The 26,635-nt window shown below is 42.7% G+C and overlaps 1 protein-coding gene across 2 annotated transcripts; it reads left to right on the top strand.

The window, feature by feature from the left end:
- The first annotated feature begins 479 nt into the window (after positions 1-479).
- B3GNT4 (UDP-GlcNAc:betaGal beta-1,3-N-acetylglucosaminyltransferase 4) lies at positions 480-26,317 on the top strand. Of its 2 annotated transcripts, none has more exons than XM_077293142.1 (3): positions 480-924; positions 21,186-21,245; positions 23,945-26,317. In XM_077293142.1, the coding sequence occupies exon 3, from the start codon at positions 23,971-23,973 to the stop codon at positions 25,063-25,065; it is 1,095 nt and encodes a 364-aa protein (XP_077149257.1). In that variant the 5' UTR covers positions 480-924; positions 21,186-21,245; positions 23,945-23,970; the 3' UTR covers positions 25,066-26,317. The 2 variants fall into 2 exon arrangements, with proteins under 2 accessions (XP_077149257.1, XP_077149256.1); XM_077293141.1 differs by having other exon boundaries at positions 480-919.
- The last annotated feature ends 318 nt before the right edge of the window (positions 26,318-26,635 follow it).

Below are 26,635 nucleotides of genomic sequence, written 5' to 3' on the forward strand. Positions count from 1 at the left end.
ATATAAATAAATAATAATAATATACACTAGTCTGCTCTGTATATGGGCTATATATATATACACACACACACACACACACACACACACACACACACACACACACACACACACACACACACACTAGTCCGCTCTGTATATGGGATATATATATATATATATATATATACACACACACACACACACACACACACTGGGCTATATATATATACACACACACACACACACTAGTCTGCTCTGTGTATGGGCTAGCACAGCTGATTCTCTTGCACCGTCCATCCCGTGTGAATGGACACACAGGCCGGCACTGTTTTCCCCGCGGTCAGGGCGCCTGCTTGTTTCCTGATGCAGACCCGGGGAACATTGTGCGGTGTCTCACGGCAGATGCGGACTCTGTGCCATGGCTCGGGTCCATCCAGACTGGCGACCATAAGACCCGTGTGGACACAGCCTATGGTATGGCAACATTCTAACATTAATGGCGCCTTTTCCATAGTAAAAGACACAGCTGGCTCGGAGAGGGCTGACCGTAGCCCGGCTACAATGCCGCCCTCTGTGACAGGTGCTCGCCCCCTCTGCTAGCCACTTGCCCTCTATCCTCTTAGCATGCAGGGCAGCAGCTCCTCTCCAGTCAGACAAGCCCGCGCCTTTGTGCTGCCCCTGATTCCCGGGCGGCGGCCGTTGCTAGGAGCCGCTTCCATCTATACAAGGAGGTGCGGGGAGGGGAGGGTTACACGGCGTCCTCTCCACGGTGACTGCTGTCTAAGAACCGGCCGCCTCCTGGGAAGTTCTCCATCTCCTGAGGCAGCACGAGGGGTGAACACGCGGAGCAGCCGCCCGTGCTCCTAGCCGCGCTCCGGGGGCTGTCACCTGACAGGACGGCTGCCTCTGTGCCCGCCGGTGCCGACCCTCGCCGGGCCAGGTAAGGTGTGTCCGTCATTATGTGTGAGCCTGTGTGGACATATCTCATTCATACACAGCAACTCTGCAGACTCGCCATTCTCCCACCAGCTCCTATCATCCTGTCAGAAGAGGTGACAACCAACATGACCTTCATTCAGCTCCATAGCTATCATCAAATCTTCCCGAGTGCACAAGGGTAAAGGAAATGGGGTGACCCCGCGCCCCCCAGACGGCGACATCGCTCTGCCATTGGGGGACATCGCTCTGTCATTGGGGGCCAAGCGCTGAGCAACCTGGACAGACAGGAGACCAGTCCCACGGGAGCCCAATGTCAGAATACCTGGGAGCGATGGTCTCCAGACCGTGATGGTCTCCAGACCGCGCCGGCGCACAATGGCGGTTACACGGACATTTATTACTTGGCACCATCCTGTTGGCCTCATTCAGACGTCCATGGTTTTTCTTCATGCACCAGAAGAATGGTCCTATCTTCATCAATGATTTTGTGCCAAGTTTTATCAGTTTTTTTTCTGATGCGAAAAAAATAAAAGTCCCTTCACGTTATCTACCAGTGGGTGAAAAGTGGACCGCGCGCTAATGCCGTCTATTTCACAGTCCCATAGACTTGTATTGCCAGTTTTGATCCTACAACCCAGGTCAGTATCGGACGTGTCTGTGCAATTTTGCACGCTCAGTCCACAAAAACATTGGATATGTGAACAGCCCCATAGACTTGACTAGATGCAAGTGCTACCCGAGAAAAAAGGTGTAACGCTAAGGTCCCTCCATCAGTATTTAGTGTACGTTAAAAAAAAAAATCGTGTGTGCTCTGCGCTTTTTATTGTTTTTTTACGTTGCATAAAATGACCTGCAGTGCCATTTTGTAAATGTGTTTTATTTGCAGATTTTCTCCATAGACTTGAACGACATGAGGGAAATCCACAGATACAAATCTCTTATGCGGTTTTATTGTGCTTTCAGAAAGGAAATGCAAAAATAAAAACACCTGATATTACTAATAGTTATATCAAAGCTGAGCAAATCTGTTGTATAAAAAAACACACCAAATACTCATTGTGGGAACTCGGCCTAAATGTCCAGATTGCACTTACCACTTAATCTTTTCGCCCTACGCCTCTTACCCGTCATCCTGCTCCTGGTCAGTAATCCTAAACAGTCAGGGAAAATGCTGTATAATGAAAAATGTTACTAAAATGCATGTATAAATGCTGCACACTGCTGATACATTAATATTTTATAAGTCTGGCATGAAATATTGTGCAGGAAGCTGAGGTTGTTGTAAATTGCTTATTTTACTTTGTATCTTATTTTAGTAGAATATCCTTCACAGCAGATTGAATGAGATTTCTGAACTCTCATGCACACGCTGCTTTTTTTTTTCCTTGCATATTTGTAGCAGTTTCAGATCTGCAGCAGGTCAATTCTTTTATCATTTTTTCAGCGTCTATCATCCATTCTAATGACTGGGGAAAAAAATTGCATAAAAAACACGGGTTATTTATGCAGCGTTTTTCCCACAGAGAAGTTTTTGATGTAGAAGTGTGTGAAATATACCCTTGTGCTGCAGTTTTATCATAGTCAGTGATAGTGTTTCATAGATTTAAGGATAAAAGAAGACATCTCCATTGAGTTAAAGCTATAAACTAACATGTTGATTCAGAGGAAGATAAAAACCACATGAGGCAGGTGCTAATTACCCTTTAGGGAAAAACAAAATTCCTTCCCGACTCCACATACGGCAATCAGACTAGTTTCCTGGATATTGTTCAAGAAGGGCACACGTCCTCCTTGTAGTTTGTAGTTAATCAACCATTACAATATCATGTCAGAGTTCCATAGTCTCACTGCGCTTACATTAAAGAATCGCCGTTTGTGATTATGACTAAACCATTCTTCTATGTGTAGTTGGTGCCCCTTTTCCCCGTCGTAGGTATACAAAGATCATTAGAAATATCTTTGTACAGTCACCTTGTATATTTGTACATTGTAATAAGATTACTCCTAATACTTCGTTTTTCCAAACTGAATAACCTCAAGCTTGATAACCTGTCTTGGTAATGCAGTCCACCCATTCCCTTAAAGGGAACCTGTCTCTAGGTTTGTCCCATACCACTTACGACCACTATCTTTCAGCCCTGTGTTAAAACATTTTGGAATGCTGTACAGTTGTGCTCAAAAGTTTACATACCCCGCAGAATTTTTGCTTTCTTTGCCCTTTTTTTCACACCAACATTTTTTTCTCCGCTCATGGTTAGTGGTTGATTGAAGCCATTTATTGTCAAACTATTGTGTTTTATCTTTTTAAATCATAATGACAACCCAAAACAACCAAATGACCCTGGTCACTTACCCCATTTCTTAATACCGTGTATTGCCCCCTCTAACATCAATGACAGCTTGATTTGTGTTAGTTGTTGATGAGGTTCTTTATTTTCTCAGATAGTAAACCTGCCCACTCTTCTTGGCAAAAAGCCTTCAGTTCCTCTAAATTCCTGGGCTGCCTAGCATGAACTGCGTGCTTGAGATCTCCCCAGAGTGGCTAAATGATATTAAGGTCAGGAGACTGAGATGGCCACTCCAGAACCTTCACTTTGTTCTGCTGTAGCCAATGACAGGTTGACTTGGCCTTGTGTTTTGGATCGTTGTCATGATGGAATGTCCAAGTACGTCCCATGCACAGCTTCCTAGCTGATGAGTGCAAATTTGCCTCCAGTATTTGCTGGTAACGTGCTGTATTCATCTTTCCTTCAACTTTGACCACGTTTCCTGTGGCTTTGTAGCTCATCATAGGCCTTGTTGAACTCTTTCCAAATGTAACGTTTATGGTTGTGGCCAAAAAGTTCAATTTTGGGCTCATCACTCCAAATTACCTTGTTCCACAAGTTTTGAGGCTTGTCTCTGTGCTGTTTTGCATATTGTAGGTGAGATACTTTGTGGCATTTGCGCAGTAATGGTTTTCTTCTTGCGACTCAACCATACAGTCCATTTTTCTTCAAATGCCTCCTTATTGTGCATCTTGAAACAGCCCCACTGCTAGTTTTCAGAGAGTCCTGTATTTCAGCTGATGTTATTTGTGGGTTTTTCTTTGCATCTCGAACAATTTTTCTGGAAGTTTGGATATTTTTGTTGGTCTACCTGACCGTGGTTTTGTTTTTACAGAGCTCCTGATTTTCTATTTGTTAAAGGGAACCTGTCACTCCCCAGGCGTTTGTAACTAAAAGAGCCACCTTGTGTAGCACTAATGCTGCATTCTTACAAGGTGGCTCTTTTAGTTCTTGGTGCTGTAACTGCAGAAATAATCGATTTTGCAATTTGTCCAAAATGCCTTGAAATAGTCCTGGGGGCAGGTCTCCCACCCCACCCCCCCACCCAATAAAGACGCAGCACTGCCGTCACTCATGCCCTCTTGGTGCCGCCTCCTCAGCGTTGTTTTCAACTGTCCAGGTGCCTGCGCTGTTATCTTATGCCTTGGGCATGCGCAGTTAGCGCTGCCCGTCTTCTGACATAATTTGATATCTTGCTGACTGCGCCTGTGCGGCCGCGCTGCCCGAGATCCCGCCCCGCAGTGTGAATAAATCAGAATTTGCATATTTAATTTTTCAGAGTAGCATGAAAGGCGTTTAAGTCTCCTCATACTGGCATGCCAGACCTGGCATGTCACTCTCCAAAAGGAGAAACCTTGCCCCTCAGATCCCATTATTATTTAAAAGACTAATCTGGCACGTTGCATTTTTTTAAAGCTGATCATAAGAATTGGCTGTATCAAATAACCCAACATGACCAGTGCAGCATGAGATTTTGTCTTTTTATGCCGACAAACAACCGTTTGTCGGTCCACATGTCTCGTGTACGAGAGCCTTTAGCTACAACCCTGACTTTAACATTTCTAATAGGTTGGTCAGATTGCTTTGTGCGAATGATTTCATGTACAATTGATCAGCCACATTCAGGCAGACACTAATCTTGTGTGTATCAACGTGTGCAAACAAGATACAGAGTGCCAGGCTGGAAGTCATCCGAACAGTGACCTTTCCACAGTAAAGACCGTCATACACATTACACTACAGTTGGCTGAACCTGGCGATATCGAAGTGATTCGGAATGATTGGTTAACAGCCTGAGTATGGCGACTTCCATACTCTTTCCTTGGCAATGATGTTGGTGGGGAGAAGGGATCTGGCCTGTTGAAACACAATATCTGATCCTTTTGTTTGGCACAGAGACAAGCTCTCTGGCAGCTCTCTCCTACACAACACAGGAGTGCACAGCTGAGCTTTCCTGTGTATTGCTGCAAAAGCGGTGGTCCAAGCGTTCATTAGGCAAATAGCTGTCTAAAGGTACCGTCACATTAAGCGACGCTGCAGCGATACAGACAACGATGCCGATCGCTGCAGCGTCGCTGTTTCGTCGTTGTGTGGTCGCTGGAGAGCTGTCACGCAGACAGCTCTCCAGCGACCAACGATGCCGAAGTCCCCGGGTAACCAGGGTAAACATCGGGTTACTAAGCGCAGGGCCACGCTTAGTAACCCGATGTTTACCCTGGTTACCATTGTAAATGTAAAAAAAACCAAAACACATACTCACATTCCGGTGCCTGTCACGTCCCCCGGCGTCCGCTTCACTGCACTCCTCCTGCATCCTGTGTAAGCGCCGCCGGAAAGCAGAGCGGTGACATCACCGCTGTGCTCTGCTTTACGGCCGGCGCTGACACAGTGCAGGGAAGCGGACGCCGGGGGACGCGACAGACACCGGAATGTAAGTATGTAGTGTTTGGGTTTTTTTACATTTACAATGGTAACCAGGGTAAATATCGGGTTACTAAGCGTGGCCCTGCGCTTAGTAACCCGATGTTTACCCTGGTTACCAGTGAAGACATCGCTGCATCGGCGTCACACACGCCGACTCAGCGATGTCAGCGGGTGATCCAGCGACGAAATAAGGTGCTGGCCTTCTAGCTCCGACCAACGATGTCACAGCAGGATCCTGATCGCTGCTGCGTGTCAAACACAACGATATCGCTATCCAGGACGCTGCAACGTCACGGATCGCTAGCGATATCGTTGGAAAGTTGGTCAGTGTGAAGGTACCCCGACATATGAGAAGTTTTATATTGATGACCTGATGACAGGCTATCAATATCTGATCATAGGAGTGTGACACCCGACACCCCCCGCCAATTAGCTGTTTCCGGAACCGGCGGCAGCCGTATGTGCTGAGTTGCAGAGCTGCACATGTCAGTCAATGCATAGTAACCACTGCTGGATACTGCACATCTGCCAGCTATTGATTCAAAGTACAGTTAACACAGATGTGCCGGGTGTCGCACCCCCACGATCAGATATTGACCTATCCTAACAATAGGCCATAAATATAAACTTCCCTGATAACCTCTTTAAACTGACCATACACGATATATTTATTTGCAGATCATTGGTAAATGCAGCTTATTTAGAAGTTTAGTGTTATTCTTTCATGTGTGATCACTACAGAGACCAGGTTCTCAGCTAATTTTTCGCCTACTGTTGCTAGATCTGCAAATGTGGCTAGGTACCATAATATGGTTATGGTTCCTTATAAGTATTGTTATCTGTCAAAGGGTATTTGTATAGAAACTTCATGGTGTTCAAACTTTTCCAGGCTTCATTGCAGAGCAAGGCAACTTATTAAATGTACAGTATATGATATTACGATAACATATTCACCGTTTCATTCCAGTATTAGTAAATGATCTAATTCAACTGATAGGTTATTATCTGTAAGAGCGTGTCACTTCTCTAAAACTGAAGGGGAACTGATCGTTCCTAACTCTTACAAAACTCGCATGATTAAAAGATTTGTGAGTGAGATGTCTGGAGAGAAAATCTCAATCCTGAAGATAGGCTGCACCATTTACTACTGCATCCGCTGGGCTCCCATGATCTTAATTTGATAGCATATTAAAGGGAACCTGTCACCCCCAAAATGAGTGAGTATAATCTAACCTCTTTTTCTCATCTTTCAGGATACATCAGGGGCTTATCTACAGCATTACAGAATGCATTCCGGCGGCATAGGGAAGCATTGCGCAGGGAGGGGGGGCTCCCTGCGTGCTTCCCTGAGACCCTCGGAACAACACGATGTGATCGTGTTGTTCAGAGGGTCTCCTACGTCCTCCTCCCTGCAGGCCCCGGATCCAAAATGGCCGCTGGGTTCTTTCCAGGTCATGCAGGGAGGTGGCTTGCAAGTGCCTGCTCAGAGTAGGTGCGGCAAGCCTGGAGCACTGCCTGTCAGATCGCTGATCTGACACAGTGCTTTGCAGTGTGTCAGAACAGCGATCTGACACTATTCTGTGATGTCCCACACTGGGTCAAAGTAAAAAAAAAAAAAATATATATATATTATTCCAATAAATACATTTCTTTATCTAAATGAAACAAGCTGTAATGTAACAAGCTGATGTCACAAAGACTCATTGTGGTGGGACTTGCAGGGGTGAGGATGCCAGTGGCGGAACTAAATGATGAATTTAATTTATAAGATGGTTTCACCACTAGCAGTGCTAGAAATATGCTATCACTTTCTGTGAAGGAAAAACTTCTATAAATACACCCTTAGACTAAGTGGTTAAATGACCTTTCCAAATGTTCTGAAAAAAAAAATCACCTTTTTTCCTTGTGATCCAACACTAAGGGTATGTGCACACGTTCAGTATTTTTTGCGGTTTTTTTTGCGTTTTTTAGCTTTTTTTGGCGTTTTTATCACGTTTTTATAGCGAACATATGCCTCCTATTATTTACAGTGTATTCCGCATTTTTTGTGCAAATGTTGCATTTTTTTCCACGAAAAAATCGCATCGCGGAAAAAAAAGCAACATGTTAATTAAAAATGCGGAATTGCAGGGATTCCGCACACATAGGAATGCATTGATCTGCTTACTTCCCTCACGGGGCTGTGCACACCATGCGGGAAGTAAGCGGATCATGTGCGGTTGGTACCCAGGGTGGAGGAGAGGAGACTCTCCTCCACGGACTGGGCACCATATACCGTATATACTCGAGTATAAGCCGAGATTTTCAGCCCAAATTTTTGGGCTGAAAGTGCCCCCTCGGCTTATACTCGAGTCACGGTCTGTGGCAGGGTCGGCGGGTGAGGGGGAGAGGGCGCTGAGGCATACTTACCTAGTCCCGGCGATCCTGTCGCTCCCCCTGCCCGTCCCACGGTCTCCGGGTGCAGCAGCCTCTTCCCCTGAGCGGTCACGTGGGACCGCTCATTAGAGAAATGAATAGGCTGCTCCACCTCCCATAGGGGCGGAGCCGCCTATTCATTTCTCTAATGAAGCGGTGCCGGTGACCGCTGACAGAGGAAGAGGCTGCGGCACCGAACACAGGCAGGGGGAAGGAGCGGGACGCCGGGAGCAGGTAAGTATGTCATATTCACCTGTCCTGGTTCCACACGCCGGGCGCTGTCTCCATCTTCCCGGCGTCTCTCTCTCCTCACTGACTGCAGGCAGAGGGCGCGATGACGCATATAGTGTGCGCGCCGCCCTCTGCCTGATCAGTCAGTGCAGGGAGACGCCGGGAAGATGGCGCCGAGAAGCTGCAAGCAAGACAGGTGAGTATGTGTTTTATTATTTTTATTGCAGCAGCAGCAGCACAGCTATGGGGCAATAATGGACGGTGCAGAGCACTATATGGCAGAGCTATGGGGCAATGGTGCAGAGCACTGTATGGCACAGCTATGGGGCAGTAATGGTGCAGAGCACTGTATGGCACAGCTATGGGGCAGTAATGGTGCAGAGCACTATATGGCACAGCTATGGGGCAATAATGAATGGTGCAGAGCACTATATGGCACAGCTATGGGGCAATAATGGTGCAGAGCACTGTATGGCACAGCTATGGGGCAGTAATGGTGCAGAGCACTATATGGCACAGCTATGGGGCAGTAATGGTGCAGAGCACTATATGGCACAGCTATGGGGCAGTAATGGTGCAGAGCACTGTATGGCACAGCTATGGGGCAGTAATGGTGCAGAGCACTATATGGCACAGCTATGGGGCAGTAATGGTGCAGAGCACTATATGGCACAGCTATGGGGCAGTAATGGTGCAGAGCACTGTATGGCACAGCTATGGGGCAATAATGGTGCAGAGCACTATATGGCACAGCTATGGGGCAGTAATGGTGCAGAGCACTGTATGGCACAGCTATGGGGCAATAATGGTGCAGAGCACTATATGGCACAGCTATGGGGCAGTAATGGTGCAGAGCACTGTATGGCACAGCTATGGGGCAATAATGGTGCAGAGCACTATATGGCACAGCTATGGGGCAGTAATGGTGCAGAGCACTGTATGGCACAGCTATGGGGCAATAATGGTGCAGAGCACTATATGGCACAGCTATGGGGCAATAATGGTGCAGAGCACTATATGGCACAGCTATGGGGCCATAATGAACAGTATGGAGCATCTATTTTTATTTTTGAAATTCACCGGTAGCTGTTGCATTTTCCACCCTAGGCTTATACTCGAGTCAATAAGTTTTCCCAGTTTTTTGTGGCAAAATTAGGGGGGTCGGCTTATACTCGGGTCGGCTTATACTCGAGTATATACGGTAATTGGTCAAAAAAAAGGAATTAAAATAAAAAATAGTGATATACTCGCCTTCGATGGCCTCCGGAGTCTTCCCGCCTCTCCGGTGCATGCTGCCGCTTCGGTTCCTATAGCTGGTGTGCGGTGAAGGACCTGCGATGACGTCGCGGTCTTGTGATTGGTCGTGAGATCGCTCATGTGACCGCTCACGTGACCGCGACGTCATGGAAGGTCCTGCACACACACAGCATCTATAGGAACGGACGCCGCTGAGGAGATCCGCTGTCTGCAGGTGAGTATAACCATTTTTTTAATTTTTTTAAATTATTTTTAAACATTCTATCTTTTACTATAGATGCTGCATAGGCAGCATCTATAGTAAAAAGTTGGTCACACTTGTCAAACACTATGACAAGTGTAACCAACCTGTCAGTTTTCCAAGCGATGCTACAGATCGCTTGGAAAACTTTAGCATTCTGCAAGCTAATTTCGCTTGCAAAATGCTTAAAAAAAGCGAAAAAAACGGGAAAAAAACCGCAGAAAAAAATGCGGATTTCTTGCAGAAAATTTCCGGTTTTCTTCAGGAAATTTCTGCAAGAAATCCTGACGTGTGCACATACCCTAAGTCTAGGGGAGGTATCTAAGTTATTGTTTACCTGTGATTGGCTAGCAGATGACTGCTGCACTCAGTCATTGCCCACAGTGGTCACAAGGCATCATGTCTTTGCTCTGAGTCAGTGTGAAAAACAAGATAATCTTGTAGTTATACCTTTTACACTGTGTTCCAAATTATTATGCACAAAGAGTTTAGGAGTGATAAGGTTAGAATTTTTTTTTTATCATTTAAACTCATTGATAGTGATGTGTGTCAGGGCTCTTTACATCACTGAAAGCAATTGCAGATACCTGTGCAAATTAGTTTGGGAGGTGTGTCCAAATAAAGGCAAGACTACTTAAGAAGGCTGTTCCACATTATTAAGCAGCCTACATTTTTTGCCAAAATGGGAAAGAAAAAGGATGTGTTGGCTGCTGAGAAGCAACAAATTGTAGGGTATTTAGGTCAAGGCATGACTACAATCAACATTGCCAAGACTCTTCATTGTGATCGTCACACAATCAAGAAGTATGTAGCTGATTCCCAGCACACACGTGGGCGTGCTGATAAGGAAAAATTGAGGCCTCTTTCCAACAGGCAATTGTGTAAGGTTAAAAGAGCAGCTGCAAAAATGCCTTGTCATAGCAGCAGACAAGTTTTTGAAGCTGCTGGTGCCTCAAACGTCCCCAGAACAGGGTCCTTCAGAGGTTTACAGCTGTGCGTAAGCCATCCTGTCGACCACCTCTATCCACTGCACACAAGCAGAAACGGCTCCAGTGGGCCAAACGATACATGAAGACTGACTTCCAAATTGTTTTGTTCACCGGTAAGTGCCGTGCAACATTCAATGGTCCAGATGGATGGAGTGGAGGATGGCTGGTTGATGGACACCCCATGAAAACACAGCTAAGGCGCCAACAAGGAGGAGGTGGAGTAATGTTTTGGGCTGGAATCATGGGGAGAGAGCTTGTCGGCCCCTTTATGATCCCTGAAGGGGTAAAGATGAACTCCATAATCTATGTGGAGTTTCTAAAACAACACTTCCTGCCATGGTTCAAGAGGAAGAACCGTGCTTTCCGCAGCAAGATCATTTTCATGCATGATAATGCACCGTCTCATGCTGCAGAAAACACATCTGCATCTCTGGCTGCTATGGGCATAAAAGAGGACAAACTTATGGTGTGGCCACCATCTTCCCCTGACCTCAACCCCATTGAGAACCTCTGGAGCATCATCAAAAGGAGTGTCTATGATGGCGGGAGGCAGTTCACATCTAAGCAACAGCTCTGGGAGGGTATTCTGTCCACATGAAAAACAACTGAAGCAGAAACCATCCAAAAACTGACAAATTCAATGGACAAGAGAGTTCAGAAGCTTCTTTCGAACAAGGGGTCCTATGTGCAAATGTAACATCACCTAGAATAAAGTTTTCACTTGAAAACTGTTTGATTTCATTTTGTAATAAGCTGATAATGCTTATAACTTCACAATTGACCATTTTTTTTGTTCAAAATAAAAAAAAAAAAAAGGTTGAAAACTCTGCTGTGCATAATAATTTGGAACATGCATTTTGAGTGTTTATTTTTTTTTAAAAGATACTGTTTTCATAGGCAGTTTGTTCCAAAACATTGCAATTATACTAGAATAGTAGATGACTGGAAAATAACAATGACTGCAATTCAGATAGGTAATTTAGAGAAAATATGAGGAAATATTATTTGCATAATAATTTACAACACAGTGTAATGGCTAACATAAATGATGTTGCACAGCAAGCTTTTGGGACTTCTTAGGTCCCTTTCTAAAGTATGGTATAACAAATAATCTGAAGAAACACAAATATATGCACAAACGGCAAAAAAAAGAGGGGCATGGAATAATAAATGAACCTTTAAATAAGCAAACATTTTAAAGGTTCATTTATTATACCATGCCCCTTTTTTTTTTTTTGCTCTTGAGTGGGACACCAGTAAAATAAGTTACCACGGCAGGCACTGATTTGATGACCGTGGTAAACAAAAACCGGGAAGATGGATCTACCATAGTTAAATTAGAAAGGTAGTGGAAAAAAAATGCAAATGAAGAAAAAGCCTATTTTCGGAGCTTGCATTGGGTCTACGGGGAAATGTTTCTCATTGTGGAGAGTGCCAAGCTGGCACAAGGAGATGTTTATAAGTCATGCAATGCTTCTCTGAGAATTTAAAGGGGTTTTCCCAGGAACAAGGTACATTAAATTAATAGATCTTGGAACAAAAATAAGTTCCACAATTGAATGTGTTAAAGAAAAATTCCTGTGCTAATTGTGTATATGTGCCCCTGGTGCATACTGTGTAAGGCCCCCTTCACGTGTCCATTTTTTGTGTCTGTATGCGGTCTGTTTTTTGAGTCGCCAATACAGACACTCGCACACCCATTAATTCAGTGGTTGTGCGCACATGTCAGGGTTTTTCACACAGACTGAGAAAAACCCACAGGCATGTCAGTTTATCAGCAACACAGACCAAATGCACACTGATGACACACAGAAAGGGACTTTTAAAAAAAATAAATAAAATAAAATGGTGATGCGACTTATAGTTCATTTTTACGGTAGCTTACCTGGGGGCGACTGCTGTGGAGTGGGGTCACAGGCGGCAAGGTTGCTGCTGCAAACAGTGGTCGGTGGCAGGAGTGGGGTGATGCTGTGAGTCTTGGGGTGGTAGGAGGGTTGTCCTGGCGCTGCGGGCCCTGGACTGCCAGAAAATGCGGGCGTTGAGCGGAGTCCATGCAATTTTTCCATTGATTTGCCTTCAATGGGCTTCAGGAAAATGGCCGCTGGAGGAGGCGCAAAGTAAATTATGCATTTGTCACCAGCTTGACCACATCCTGTCTTGCCTGAGTGCAACACGCTTTTCTAAATGTTTGTAGAGCTGACCAGGACTGGTGTGAAAACACCAAAAAGACCCAATATATTTGTGCAACCTCAATTTGCACACAATTTTTGTAATTCTGGAAGCAACTGCTTGATGAATCAGGCCAAAAGTATATTAGTACAATTTCTAACTTTCTGTAACTCCATAAAACTGGAATGTTGCCTTGGACCCCAAACTCCAAAAGATCTCCATTAGATCAGAATATTCATAGAACAAGCCATTTCAGACTATATGAATGAGCTTTATGAAATTGGCCAAATCGGTTTGAAAGGTAATGAGGCTTCATTCAGACATCCATTTTTTCAGGCATATGTTTTGTTGTTTTCATGGACAGAACACATGCCTTACCCATTATAAAAGTTGGAATGTATGTCTTTTAAAAACAAAAACACTGAGACATGTCTGTTTTTGATCCACGGAGCAAAGTTACCAGTACAAGTCTATGGGTCTGTGTAAATCACAGACAGGATATGGATACCTTCAGTGGGCAGTCCGTGATTAACAGTGCAATGTATAGGAGAAGTGCTGTAATTAATTTTTTCATATGTAACAATCACCGAAGAAAAACTGTTAAAAATAAATAAATAAAAGCAAAGAAGAAAAAAACGTGAACGGCACTAGGGTACACAAATCACCACTTATCAGACTCTACCACGGAGTTCAGATTTATGTGGATCAGAGTAACAGCAGGTATTGGTGCTTACATGAATTCAGGGCAAATCTGAGTGATCAGTATGAAGAAAAAAGTGTAGCACTCACCAGGCATGAAGAAAAATCCAACAGTCCTTTATTCACATATGTGCCATGGACAGAATTTAGACATACAGGACGTGTGAGACATGCGGGGGAAGGAGAGGACTGCTGTGCAGAGTTACAATAAACATTAACACATATAAAGCCTATCATGATAACATTTGTACTCTGCATATGTTAGTAAACAGAATATATAACATTAGAATAAGTATATGTAAACATATCTTTATAACATATTCATAGAAAAACCGAGAGATCAATTCCCTCATTCAAACCAAGTGGACCTTGTGCATTAGTTCTTAAGATCCAGCGAGCTTCTTGTCTCAATAGAATTTTGTCATAATTACCTACTTGTGGTGGATAATCCATTTTCTCAATGCCTGCAAACCTTAAAGATTCTGGACTAGCATTATGCTTTTCCCAGGGGCGTAACAACCGCGGACGCAGGGGTCGCAGCTGCGACTGGGCCCGGAGTGCTTAGGGGCCCGCCCAGTGGCGTATCCAGGGGTTTTCAGGGCCAGGGAGCGGGGGCTGTCTAATTATACTCACCTACTCCTGGCACGGTCCCTGCAGGTCCCTGGCTGCCCGGCGCCCCAGCTTCTTCCTGTACTGAGCGGTCACATGGTACCGCTCATTACAGTAATGAATATGCGGCTCCACCTCCCATAGGGGTGGAGCCACATATTCATTACTGTAATGAGCGGTAACGGTGACCGCTCAGTACAGGAAGAAGCAGCAGCGCTGGGAAACCAGGGACTGCACCGCGCCAGGAGCAGTTGAGTATAACGGGGAGGGGGAGCGCAGCGCGATATTCACCTCTCATCGTTCCAGCCGCCGCTCTTCTGCACAGTGACGCTGAGGTCAGAGGGCGCGGTGACATAGTTAGTGCGCGCCTCTGCCTGAGCGTCAGTGCGGAGGAGGCGGAAGATGGAGTGGCGGCTGGAACGAGGAGCAGCCTGTAGGTGAATATTGAAAGTGTCGGGGGCCTGAGCGACGGAGAGGTGAGTATGTGGTTTTTTTGTTTTTTTTTATCGCAGCAACAGCAAATGGGGCAAATATCTGTGTGGAGCATCTTAACATAACCTAACATAACATACCATACCATAAAATTTGTGCAGCACTATAATGGGGCAAGTGTCTGTATGGAGCATACAGGTCCTTCTCAAAAAATTAGCATATAGTGTTACATTTCATTATTTACCATAATGTAATGATTAGAATTAAACTTTCATATATTATAGATTCATTATCCACCAACTGAAATTTGTCAGGTCTTTTATTGTTTTAATACTGATGATTTTGGCATACAACTCCTGATAACCCAAAAAACCTGTCTCAATAAATTAGCATATCAAGAAAAGGTTCTCTAAACGACCTATTACCCTAATCTTCTGAATCAACTAATTAACTCTAAACACATGCAAAAGATACCTGAGGCTTTTAAAAACTCCCTGCCTGGTTCATTACTCAAAACCCCCATCATGGGTAAGACTAGCGACCTGACAGATGTCAAGAAGGCCATCATTGACACCCTCAAGCAAGAGGGTAAGACCCAGAAAGAAATTTCTCAACAAATAGGCTGTTCCCAGAGTGCTGTATCAAGGCACCTCAATGGTAAGTCTGTTGGAAGGAAACAATGTGGCAGAAAACGCTGTACAACGAGAAGAGGTGACCGGACCCTGAGGAAGATTGTGGAGAAGGACCGATTCCAGACCTTGGGGAACCTGAGGAAGCAGTGGACTGAGTCTGGTGTGGAAACATCCAGAGCCACCGTGCACAGGCGTGTGCAGGAAATAGGCTACAGGTGCCGCATTCCCCAGGTAAAGCCACTTTTGAACCATAAACAGCGGCAGAAGCGCCTGACCTGGGCTACAGAGAAGCAGCACTGGACTGTTGCCAAGTGGTCCCAAGTACTTTTTTCTGATGAAAGCAAATTTTGCATGTCATTCGGAAATCAAGGTGCCAGAGTCTGGAGGAAGACTGGGGAGAAGGAAATGCCAAAATGCCTGAAGTCCAGTGTCAAGTACCCACAGTCAGTGATGGTGTGGGGTGCCATGTCAGCTGCTGGTGTTGGTCCACTGTGTTTCATCAAGGGCAGGGTCAATGCAGCTAGCTATCAGGAGATTTTGGAGCACTTCATGCTTCCATCGGCTGAAATGCTTTATGGAGATGAAGATTTCATTTTTCAGCACGACCTGGCACCTGCTCACAGTGCCAAAACCACTGGTAAATGGTTTACTGACCATGGTATTACTGTGCTCAATTGGCCTGCCAACTCTCCTGACCTAAACCCCATAGAGAATCTGTGGGATATTGTGAAGAGAAAGTTGAGAGACGCAAGACCCAACACTCTGGATGAGCTTAAGGCCGCTATTGAAGCATCCTGGGCCTCCATAACATCTCAGCAGTGTCACAGGCTGATTGCCTCCATGCCACGTCGCATTGAAGCAGTCATTTCTGCCAAAGGATTCCCGACCAAGTATTGAGTGCATAACTGAACATTATTATTTGATGGTTTTTTTGTTTGTTATTAAAAAACACTTTTATTTGATTGGACGGGTGAAATATGCTAATTTATTGAGACAGGTTTTTTGGGTTATCAGGAGTTGTAGGCCAAAATCATCAGTATTAAAACAAAAGGCCTGACAAATTTCAGTTGGTGGATAATGAATCTATAATATGTGAAAGTTTAATTGTAATCATTACATTATGGTAAATAATGAAATTTAACACTATATGCTAATTTTTTGAGAAGGACCTGTATATGGGGCCATAACATTTGTGCAGCACTATAATGGGGCAAGTGTCTGTATGGAGCATATATGGGGCCATAACAATTGTGCAACATTATATGGGGCAAGTGTCTGTATGGAGCATCTATGGGGCCATAACGTTTGTGCAGCACTATATGGGGCAAGCGTCTGTATAGAGCATCTTATGGGGCCATAATTGTTTGTGCAGCAATATAACGGGGCAAGTGTCTGTATGGGGCCATAACGTTTGTGCAGCACTATATGGGGCAAATGTCTCTATGGAGCATCTTATGGGGCCATAATCAATGTTTCTGCAGCACTATATGGGGCAAATATCTTTATGGAGCATCTTATGGGGCCATAATCAACGTTTCTGCTGCACTATATGGCGCAAATATCTTTATGGAGCATCTTATGGGGCCATAATCAACGTTTCTGCAGCACTATATTGGGCAAATGTGTCTACAGAGCATCTTATGGGGCCATTATTAACCTTTATGCAGGATTATATGGGGCTCCTGATTCAATATGGATATTCAAAAACACTTAACCTACTGATGTCTCAATTAATTGTATGCAGGACTCTGCTGTGCTGATTGTCATGGTGCTGAATGAGGGGAAGTTTGTGTGGGGTCAGGAGGGGTTTATAGTGTGGATGTAGCAGAGCCGTGTGTGTACAAGGTGTACAGAGCGGAGCTGTGTGTGTGTAGTGGAGCAATGTGTACGAGGTGTACGGAGCGGAGTCAGGTGTGTACGAGGTGTACAAAGCTGAGCCGAGTGTGAAAGAGTTGAGCGGAGTCGTGTATGTATGGGGTGTATGGAGTAGTGCAGCGTGTTACGAGGTGTATGGAGCGGAGCCGCTTGTGGACGGAGCGGAGCCGTGTGTGTATGGAGTGTACGAAGCTGAGCCGTGTGTGTACGGAGTGGTGTGTGTGAGGTGCACGGAGCAGATCCGCGGGTGTAAGGAGCGGAGCCGTGTGTGTACGGGGTTCACGGAGCGAAGCCGCGTGTGTACGGGCTATAAATTTCCGAGTCGGGAAGAATGGTACACGGCTGTGGGCAGAGCCCAGCATGTGCACTGTGGGGGAGTATTGGGTGTACTCGCCAGCGTCAGAATGTGCAGTGCGTATGCTCCGGAGCCGACCAATACACCCCCACACTGCACAGGTCCGGAAATGACGCACTGCAGCGTCATACCAGGAAGAAACAGCACACAGATTTCAAACGCCGGGAGTGCGCTTGGAATTAGAGCGAGGAAGGACATGAACGCCCAGAGTCTGCACTTCCGAAGACATCACCATAATTAGTATAGGGACTTGTTAGTTATAAAATCATTTTTCTCAGCGATTACAGGGCAGTATTAGGTCAGACTATACAACAAAGCAACAAAACTATAGTGTGCGAAATGAATAGGGAAAATGTGAATTTCGGTGGGAAATATTTTGGCGCGGGGGGGGGCCCATTTGAAAGTTCGCATCGGGGCCCCTCAATTTGTAGTTACGCCACTGGCTTTTCCTGAATATGTTTAATAAGCCGTAGCGATCCCTTGCCTGTAGCAATGAAGGGATAATGCTCACTAAACCGCGTAGTCAGCGGTCTGATTGTTTTACCTACAGTATATAAAATTAGCGACATGGACAGAATAAAATATAAACTACACCTTTGGTTTGTCATGAAATATAATTATGTACCACATGCTTAATATAACCAAACTGTATGGGATTGGATGTTAAATGCAAATGACAATATTTACAAGGTCCACATTTATGATTACCTTTTGGTAAATTAGAGCGCAACCAATTCTTCTCAGAAGGAAGAAGACGATTATGCACCGGTAGATCACCTATGTTATGAGTTCTCTTATATGCAAATTGTGGAATTAACGTACCCATTTGTTGAAAAACTTTATCTAAATTAATAAGGTGCCAATTTTTTCTAATAGCAGCATGAACAAACTTATCCATAGGACTATGCTTAAAACAGAAGGAGAATTTTTTAATTATTTGCAGCGTGCAATTCAAAAGAAGAGCTACAGATTATCAGCAGCACTAAAACACTTGAATCTAGGATTCAGAGTTTAGCTGAAAGAGAGATTCATCTTTTTTGGACTGTCAAATCCTTAAAATCTAATATGGATTGTAATAGAGTACCAAGAGGCTTACGAACCTATAAAGAAATTTCACTGTTCTAAGACGACCCTATTTTCCAGAGAGTATGGGAAGAAGTTCTCCTACAACATGCTTATAATTTATTACAGTTGGTAGCAGAGAAAAACGAACAGGAATATAGCGTGCTGAGTGAACAATTAAATAAAGCTAAATCAGAACTTCGATCTCGTCTAACTCAGTCAGTTTGTGATTTTTATATTTTTTTTGGAAAAAACTTGACAAAAAACTAGTCTTTATGCAAATAGAAATTAAACAAAAGAAGAAAGATACATTTTTGCGAGATAAAAATGATTATGAAACCAATAACATATTCTCCTGGGACAGGAAACGTTTTTCTCAGAATAAAAATCGAAAAGTTAAAAATATAAATAAAGAGAAACAGAATTTTGATGGATAGACTTCTGATTCAAGTCCCACAGAGGAACGAGGGGAATTAAATATGAATGCTTCTCCCTCTGTTTCAGCTGCAACTGTCCCTTTTAGGTTGAAGACATAAAGAGGTCGAAAAAACAGCAGAGCAAGGGAAAAAACTGAAACGGGTATCATGGAGGAAATAATAATTCCGAATGAACCATTTCAAATAATCTAACTAAACGCCAGCTTACTAAGGACCATATCCAAGTTTTATCTAAGGGTCTTAATTTTTGTATCCCTGAACATTTTGACTATTGACTTTAGAATTGAGTTAAGAGCATTAGAAAATTGTACTTGAACATTTTTTTCGCTGATGTGGCATCATCTGATGCATTTTCTTGTTATGAGGGTGAAAACCCAGTGACTTTGGGACTATTAGGCTTTATGTTGAAAGCAGACTATGATCCTAACTTCCTTGGTGATGTAAGGACACTATGGATTCTCAAAAACCTTTTTTACAGGGAGGGAAATCAAACTACATGCCACCAACATCTCCTGGAAATAATATTGCTTTATTTCATGAAATGGTAATTAAAGATACAGAAGCATTGATTTATCCCACACCTAGAAAAAATCTTAAAGATATTGAAATAAAAGCATTAAATGAAATGAGAAATTGGGACGATATAATATTTAGGAGAGCTGAGAAGGGGCAATTTAGTTTTGTTGGATAAAGATTATTATGGTATATATCTGAAGCTTAAGGTCAATTTAAATGATTCAAATACGTATTGTATTCTTGATAAGAATCCCCTTCAGAAATATAAAGATAAATTCCGCTCCCTTCTTAGAAATTATGTGGAAAAAGGAATCTTGTCTAAAAAGAAAGCTGAAAAACTATTGCCTGAGTCGCCTGAAATCTCTTATTGGTATAACCTCCCTAAGGTTCATAAATCCCTTACAGAGCCTCCTGGTAGTCCAATTTTATATCTGGCAGGAATTCTTTAACTGAGCCCTTATGTCAGTATGTAGACTGGCTTTTAAAACCGTTGCTTAAATCCATACCGTCATTTGTGAAGGATTCTGGAGATCTTTTGAAATTATTGAAAAACGTCGAATGGCAGCCCAATTTTTCTCTTGTTTCAATTGATGTAGAAAGCCTCTACACACGTATTCCCCATGACATTGGTATTTCAGCGACAAAGGAGATCCTTTTGAATACTGACAAATTGCAAGAGTTTATTTCTTTCGTAATTGAAGCGCTAGACTTTGTATTAACACACAATGTCTTAAAATTCTTAGACAAGTGGGACCTTCAACAAGTCGGTACAGCTATGGGCACTTCTGTGTCTTGTGTATTTGCTAATTTGTTTCTAGCCAGATTTAAAGAGCATCATATTAGATCCTTGTCTAATCCATTTCTTAAACCTCTCTATACTTACTTACGTTTTGTGGATGACATATTTATTATTTGGGACGGCTCTGAGGGGGATTTTGTAAACTTTGTCAGGTATTTAAATGAGGTTATTTTTTACAATATGCGCTTTACCTACTTGTTTGGAGGAAAAAGTTTGGAATTTTTAGACGTTAAGATCCAAGTGCTAAATAGAGAACTGAAAACAGAAGTGTTTAGAAAACAAACGGCAACTAATAATATCCTCCATTATAAAAGTTCTCACCCGTGGCATACTAAAAAAGGACTTCCCTATAGTCAGATGTTGACATTGCGTAAAATTAACAATGAAGATATTCTTAATAAACAGATTACAGAGTTGAAAACATGCTTTCTGGAGAGAGGATACCCTTTAAGTTTGCTGGATGAAGCCCATGAATGAATAATAAAAAAAAAATTTCCCAGACAGATTTATTGAATGAAAAAACGTGATGTTTTACTGCAAGGAGAGAAAACATTTTGCCATTTTCTGTACTTGTCCCTTTATATATGAAACATGCTCATATTGTAATATGCTTGTCATAGAGAGGTGGCATGAATTCATTTTAGGGAAAAGTATTTATATAGTGTACATTAGTTCACTAAACCTATGCATTTCATATAGACTTTTTGTTTTACAAAATCTTGCAATCCAGTAACATTAGGAAAACCTTAATAACCATTCTGATTACTGTTCACCAAGCTTCATTGTGTTCTGTTACAGAATTGCACTTTATAGTCAAGACAAGGGGAAAGGCATGAGAAACTGGCATTAGCGTAACAGGTATGTATGCAATCAAATGGCAGAATGTTAACTAGGTTTTATATTTGTCCTTTAGTGTGGCTCAATGCTGCACCACAGCCAGAGTTAAAATCAAAGTATCTGTAATTGTTTAGATTTTTTCCCCCCTGACTTTATATAAAAAAGAACCTTTACTAGTGATGAGCGAGTACACTTGTTGCTCGAGATTTCCCGAGCATGCTCGGGGGGTCTCTTGAGTATTTTTTAGTGCTCAGAGATTTAGTTTTTGTTGACGCAGCTGCATGATTTACAGCTGCTAGCCAGCATAAGTACGTGTGGGGGTTGCCTGGTTGCTAGGGAATCCCCACATGTAATCAAGCTGGCTAACAGATGTAAATCATTCAGCTGCGGCGATGAAAACTAAATCTCTGAGCACTAAAAAATACTTGGAGGACACCCGAGCATGCTCAGGAAATCTCGAGTAACGAGTATACTCGCTCATCACTAACCTTTACCCATGAATGACATATTACACAGACCTCATTACATGTTAGTGGATCGACAAACCCATACAGTGCTGACTTTCTGATTACCTGCTGATACAGCAACAGCACATTACATCTCTAAGCACTACAGACTGAGACTAGCTCTGGGTCAAATGGCATGGTGTGGCAGGGGATTAAAAGAAATGTTTTTAACTAAACTATGCGTTTCTGAAGGTAAAAGTGCATTGTTTTTAATTTTTATAGTGATATGGGGAGTTGTTTTCTCGAGTGTTGTATCAGGGACTGTCATATACCCAGCAGAAAAGGCAAAAACAATATTTTAAAGGGGCTTTCCACCTCAGGGCAAACTTTTGGCAAGCAGTGCAGCTTGATGAATGCGAACAGCGCGTGATATCACATACCTGCTGTCATGAGATGACTTCTTGGACTGGATAGCAGAGTGGAATCCTCACAGTGTGTATATTACACTCTGTTATTTTTTGGCAAGCTGCACTGTTTTCTCTAAGGCTAGTTTCACACTAGCGTTTTGAGGGGCTGCGGACTTCCTCCATGAAGCCCCGCTCTCGGCCGCACCTCCACCGCTAGCTCCGCCTACTTCTGCATGCGGCCTGCGTACCTATCTTTAACATTAGGTACGCAGGTCGTGCGGCTGTATGTGGATGCTTCCGCATGCGTCGTTTTGACGATGCGGAGAAAAAAAGAAATTGCTACCAGCTGCGTCCTACGCTGGTCGCTGCATCGTCAAAACGACGCATGCGGAAGCATCCGCATACAGCCGCATGACCTGCGTACCTAATGTTTAAAGATAGGTATGCAGGCCGCATGCAGAAGTAGGCGGAGCTAGCGGCGGAGGTGCGGTCGAGGGTGGGGCTTCACTGAGGAAGTCCACAGCCCTCCGCAGCTCCTCAAAACGCTAATGTGAAACCGGCCTTAGTTTGTCTTTGGGTGCACAATCCTTTTTTTTTAATGTTTTCTTATTTGATTGCTACATATGCGCAGCAACAGTACAATAGGGAATATGTACTCTTGGAACCAGCAGTCGCTGGAAGACTGGTTATGTGATCAACTTGATAGGTCTAACTGGACCCAGGACAGCCCCTATTCTTATCATGGCGATATTTCCTTTAATGTGACCTGCTGTCGTTCTTAGAAAGTGGTGTATCTCTATAAGGCACTATATTCTCCCTTATAAGTAGTGAAACATGGCAAGATTGTTCTTAGATTTTTCACACATATTTATAAATACTATTTCTTTTTGCTTGAAATTAGCTATAATGCATACCCAAAGTTATCTAAGGGTGCTATATTAATATGATTTATGGGTCCACAATATGCACAAGGCCTAATAGTTTCAAAAGTTAAAGTTTTTGCAGTAAATCATTGGCGAGTTGTGGAAGGTTATTATAGGATTGTGTAATGCTTTTCTGTTATTTTTAATTGGATGACACTTGGCTTATTTGGAAGTTATACACACAATTTCTTGCTTGAAAAGAAATTGCTTTCTATGCTATACTGGATTTTCAAAGCTGAGGTGTAGCTCATTTTAGACAACTCCATGTAAACTGTAATGGTAATAGAGGAGCCTCTAATAGAGATCATATAGGGTATAGTGAAATGTATAGGACCATTGTAATCCCTCTATGCAGGGAAAACCAGCATTGAGAGCTTCGTGCCCAGCAGTGTAACTTTGAAACTGTCAGCTAGTCAGTGATGGACCTGTAGACCAAGTCCAACCGCATTGGATTTTTTTTTGTGACTGGCTTTTCAGTGTCCTCAGGGTCCCAGTATGACCCCATTCATTTGTATTGTGTAGTTATGTAGCAGCGACACCGAGCAAACTTTGGTTGCTTGACATTTGTCGTGACCAAAGCCGTCGTGTTGCCCCTGCCTAATTCTGTCAGATTTTATGCTGCATGCATCGCTTTTCTTTTCATCAAAATGACGGATGTTCAAAGCAGATGTGAACAGCGATTTAAGATACAGCCACCCATGGCAGCCTGAAAACTGTAAAGCCACATTAAATCCGCAAAACCACACATCCTTTAACAATGAGCTATTGATTCATTGTCAATGTTTAGCAATCTATCAGAAAGCTGCAGCGGCTTGAGTCTTGTGTGGCTGCACAGTTTTTAGTTGCTTTGTGTTCTTGTCTTCAGACATTCAATTTTGTGGGTTATAGAAATTTTTTTTATTTTTTTTTTGCTTGGCTCATTTCTATTTTTGTTTATTTTACAGGAAAATACCGAAGTCTGTGCACAGAGATGGTTCTGCGGCTGCGAAATCTTGTGCTCTATATCTTATCTTTGTTAGTATTTGGGCTTTTTATCTACTTTTACAAAGACACTAAAACAGAGGTAGACCCTGTTGTCTCTAGAAAAGCAGAAACACAAAAACAAGAATTTGTCTTCTGGGCTCCTTCATTACAAAAGATCACCCAATGTTCTCCTGATGTATCCGTGCTAAATGCTTCATCAACCTTTCCTGAGCTGCATCGCTTGTTCCTGATGTACAGGCACTGCCGGAACTTTTCCACTCTTATCATGCCGAAGCGATGTGAAAAAGATACCTTTTTATTATTGGCCATAAAGTCTCTTCCTATTAATATAGATCGGCGCATTGCTATAAGGAATACCTGGGGGAAAAGGCAAGAATTTCAGGGCAAGAAGATTAAGTTGGTGTTCTTGCTTGGCAAGACTGAGGCCAGTATACCAGCTCAGTCACTGGCCCAGCTCATTTCTTATGAACACAGAGAGTTTAATGATATCATCCAGTGGAATTTTACAGACAATTTTTTTAACCTTACACTTAAGGAGCTTAATTTCTTGAGATGGTTCACAGAAGGATGCTCACACAGCAGCTTTGTCCTGAAAGGTGATGATGATGTATTCATTAATACATACAATATTGTAGAGTTTCTTCAGGAGATGGATCCAGAACAAGATCTTTTTGTTGGAGATGTAATCAGCAAAGCAATTCCCATTAGAAATACTAAAGTAAAATATTTCATTCCGCAGGAAATGTACAATAAAAGCCATTATCCTTTATATGCTGGAGGAGGAGGCTACTTGATGTCTAGGAGGACTACCCAACGTCTTCTTGGCACAGCTGAAACCACTGAACTCTTCCCTATTGATGATGTTTTTGTAGGCATGTGCCTTGAAAAAATGAATGTGACCCCACAGTTTCATGCTGGTTTCAAAACCTTTGGTATCCGTAAACCTGTTAATCCATTTGATCCATGTTTGTATAAAGGGCTAATGGTTGTTCACAAACTAAATCCTACAGAAATGTGGATCATGTGGACTTTAGTGAGCGATGAAGGGATGCACTGTGCACAGTCGAAAAAGTCTTTATGAAAATATGAACACTTCTGGTGTCATGTTCCACTTCTTTAAGACAAGTATATGTATGACTAGTTTTGCAGCTATTCCTACCTCAAGTGCTTTGTTTTAGAACTTTTTGGTTAAAAAAAGCTTAATAGGAGGTGTAGTTCAGATCTCGATGCAGCACCAAATGTAGTTCTTAACGGTAATGGGTCATTGCTGCATTTACTACAGCTAAAGCACTTTAGAAATTATAGGTTTGCCAAAAAGGACCATTAAATGCATTTAGGATATGCCCTAATTGATGAGGACAGAGCCCCTGGAATCAGACAGGCGGGACTGCGTCTGTGACCCCTGATGGTGTAAACACGGAAAAGTGGGTGCACTTACTAATAGGACAAAAATTGAGAAGAGGGTGCTGCGTCCTGCATGAAACAACTGTAAGGATAAGAAGAAAAAAATACCATGCAATATGGCATGCACACCTGGAAAATTCAAGTATAAAAGATATGTAACTTTATTACACCTAATGACAGACCATTAAAACCACATAAAAATCACACAAAAAAATGACATGCATAACATCCCCTGATAAAATATAAGGTAATGGGTACTGGTAGGTGGTTGGCTACTGGAGACCAAAAATAGTAGTGGTCCCTGATGTAGTATATATGCACATAAGATTACTAATATGCAGCCTGGTGTACAAAAGAGCAAAATCATGAAAATATATATATATATATATCCACATTCATCCATACAATAGCAACGTTAGGGCAATAGCTGTTGTAAGTAAATTAAATAAAGATAACAGCACACCTGACTGTGTCAGTGATCCTTGCTGCTGTTTCTCATACTTTAGATTAGCCTTATTCACTTGAATGGGGTTGACCTGTCTGTGCCGCTATGTTGACTTGGATGGGTTGAATCACACAAATTAGAGATTTATATCTGCCAATGTTACTGTCCAAAAAACCTGTTAAAAGAATTTACATTGGATTATACTGCAGAGCTTAAAACCACGTAGTTATGCAAAATAAAAATTAATTTGATAGAATGTTATTCACTTGATACTGAAAGCAAGAAGCTTACTATAGGGCTACATAATGACTCGAGTTTAATAAAAGCTTCTGCCAGTCAATTATAATGTTTACTTCCATACAAAAAGAATTTGGTGGCCAGAACACCACTCATTTGTTTCTTCAATGCAAGGGAGTAACCTTGTTAGAACTAATTAGCATTTTAATTAATGTTTCTGAAAGATTAATAAATAACCTACAAATTGCTTTGTGGAAGTGCTCCCTTTTTCTCCTGTACTAGCAAAACATAATGCATAACAAACATCAGAAATATAATATCCACCAATAGTAAGGAACACCTATAACAAACAATACTATGAATGATGTTGACCACAGCTTTTCATGTCCGATTGCTCCTTTGTATTTCTCCACAGCCTCTTTCACGCTTCTGTGTTTAAATTCCTATGTTAAAAATCAGTACTGGTGCCATCAGTGTTTTCCATCAGTGTTTTTTCGGTATGAACAATGAAAGCAATGACAAAGCTTCTCCTATACTTTGCAATGTTAAGCATGTACAGCACATG

The sequence above is a fragment of the Ranitomeya variabilis genome, chromosome 1 (genome assembly GCF_051348905.1).
Source record: "Ranitomeya variabilis isolate aRanVar5 chromosome 1, aRanVar5.hap1, whole genome shotgun sequence".
Classification (NCBI taxonomy): domain Eukaryota; kingdom Metazoa; phylum Chordata; class Amphibia; order Anura; family Dendrobatidae; genus Ranitomeya; species Ranitomeya variabilis.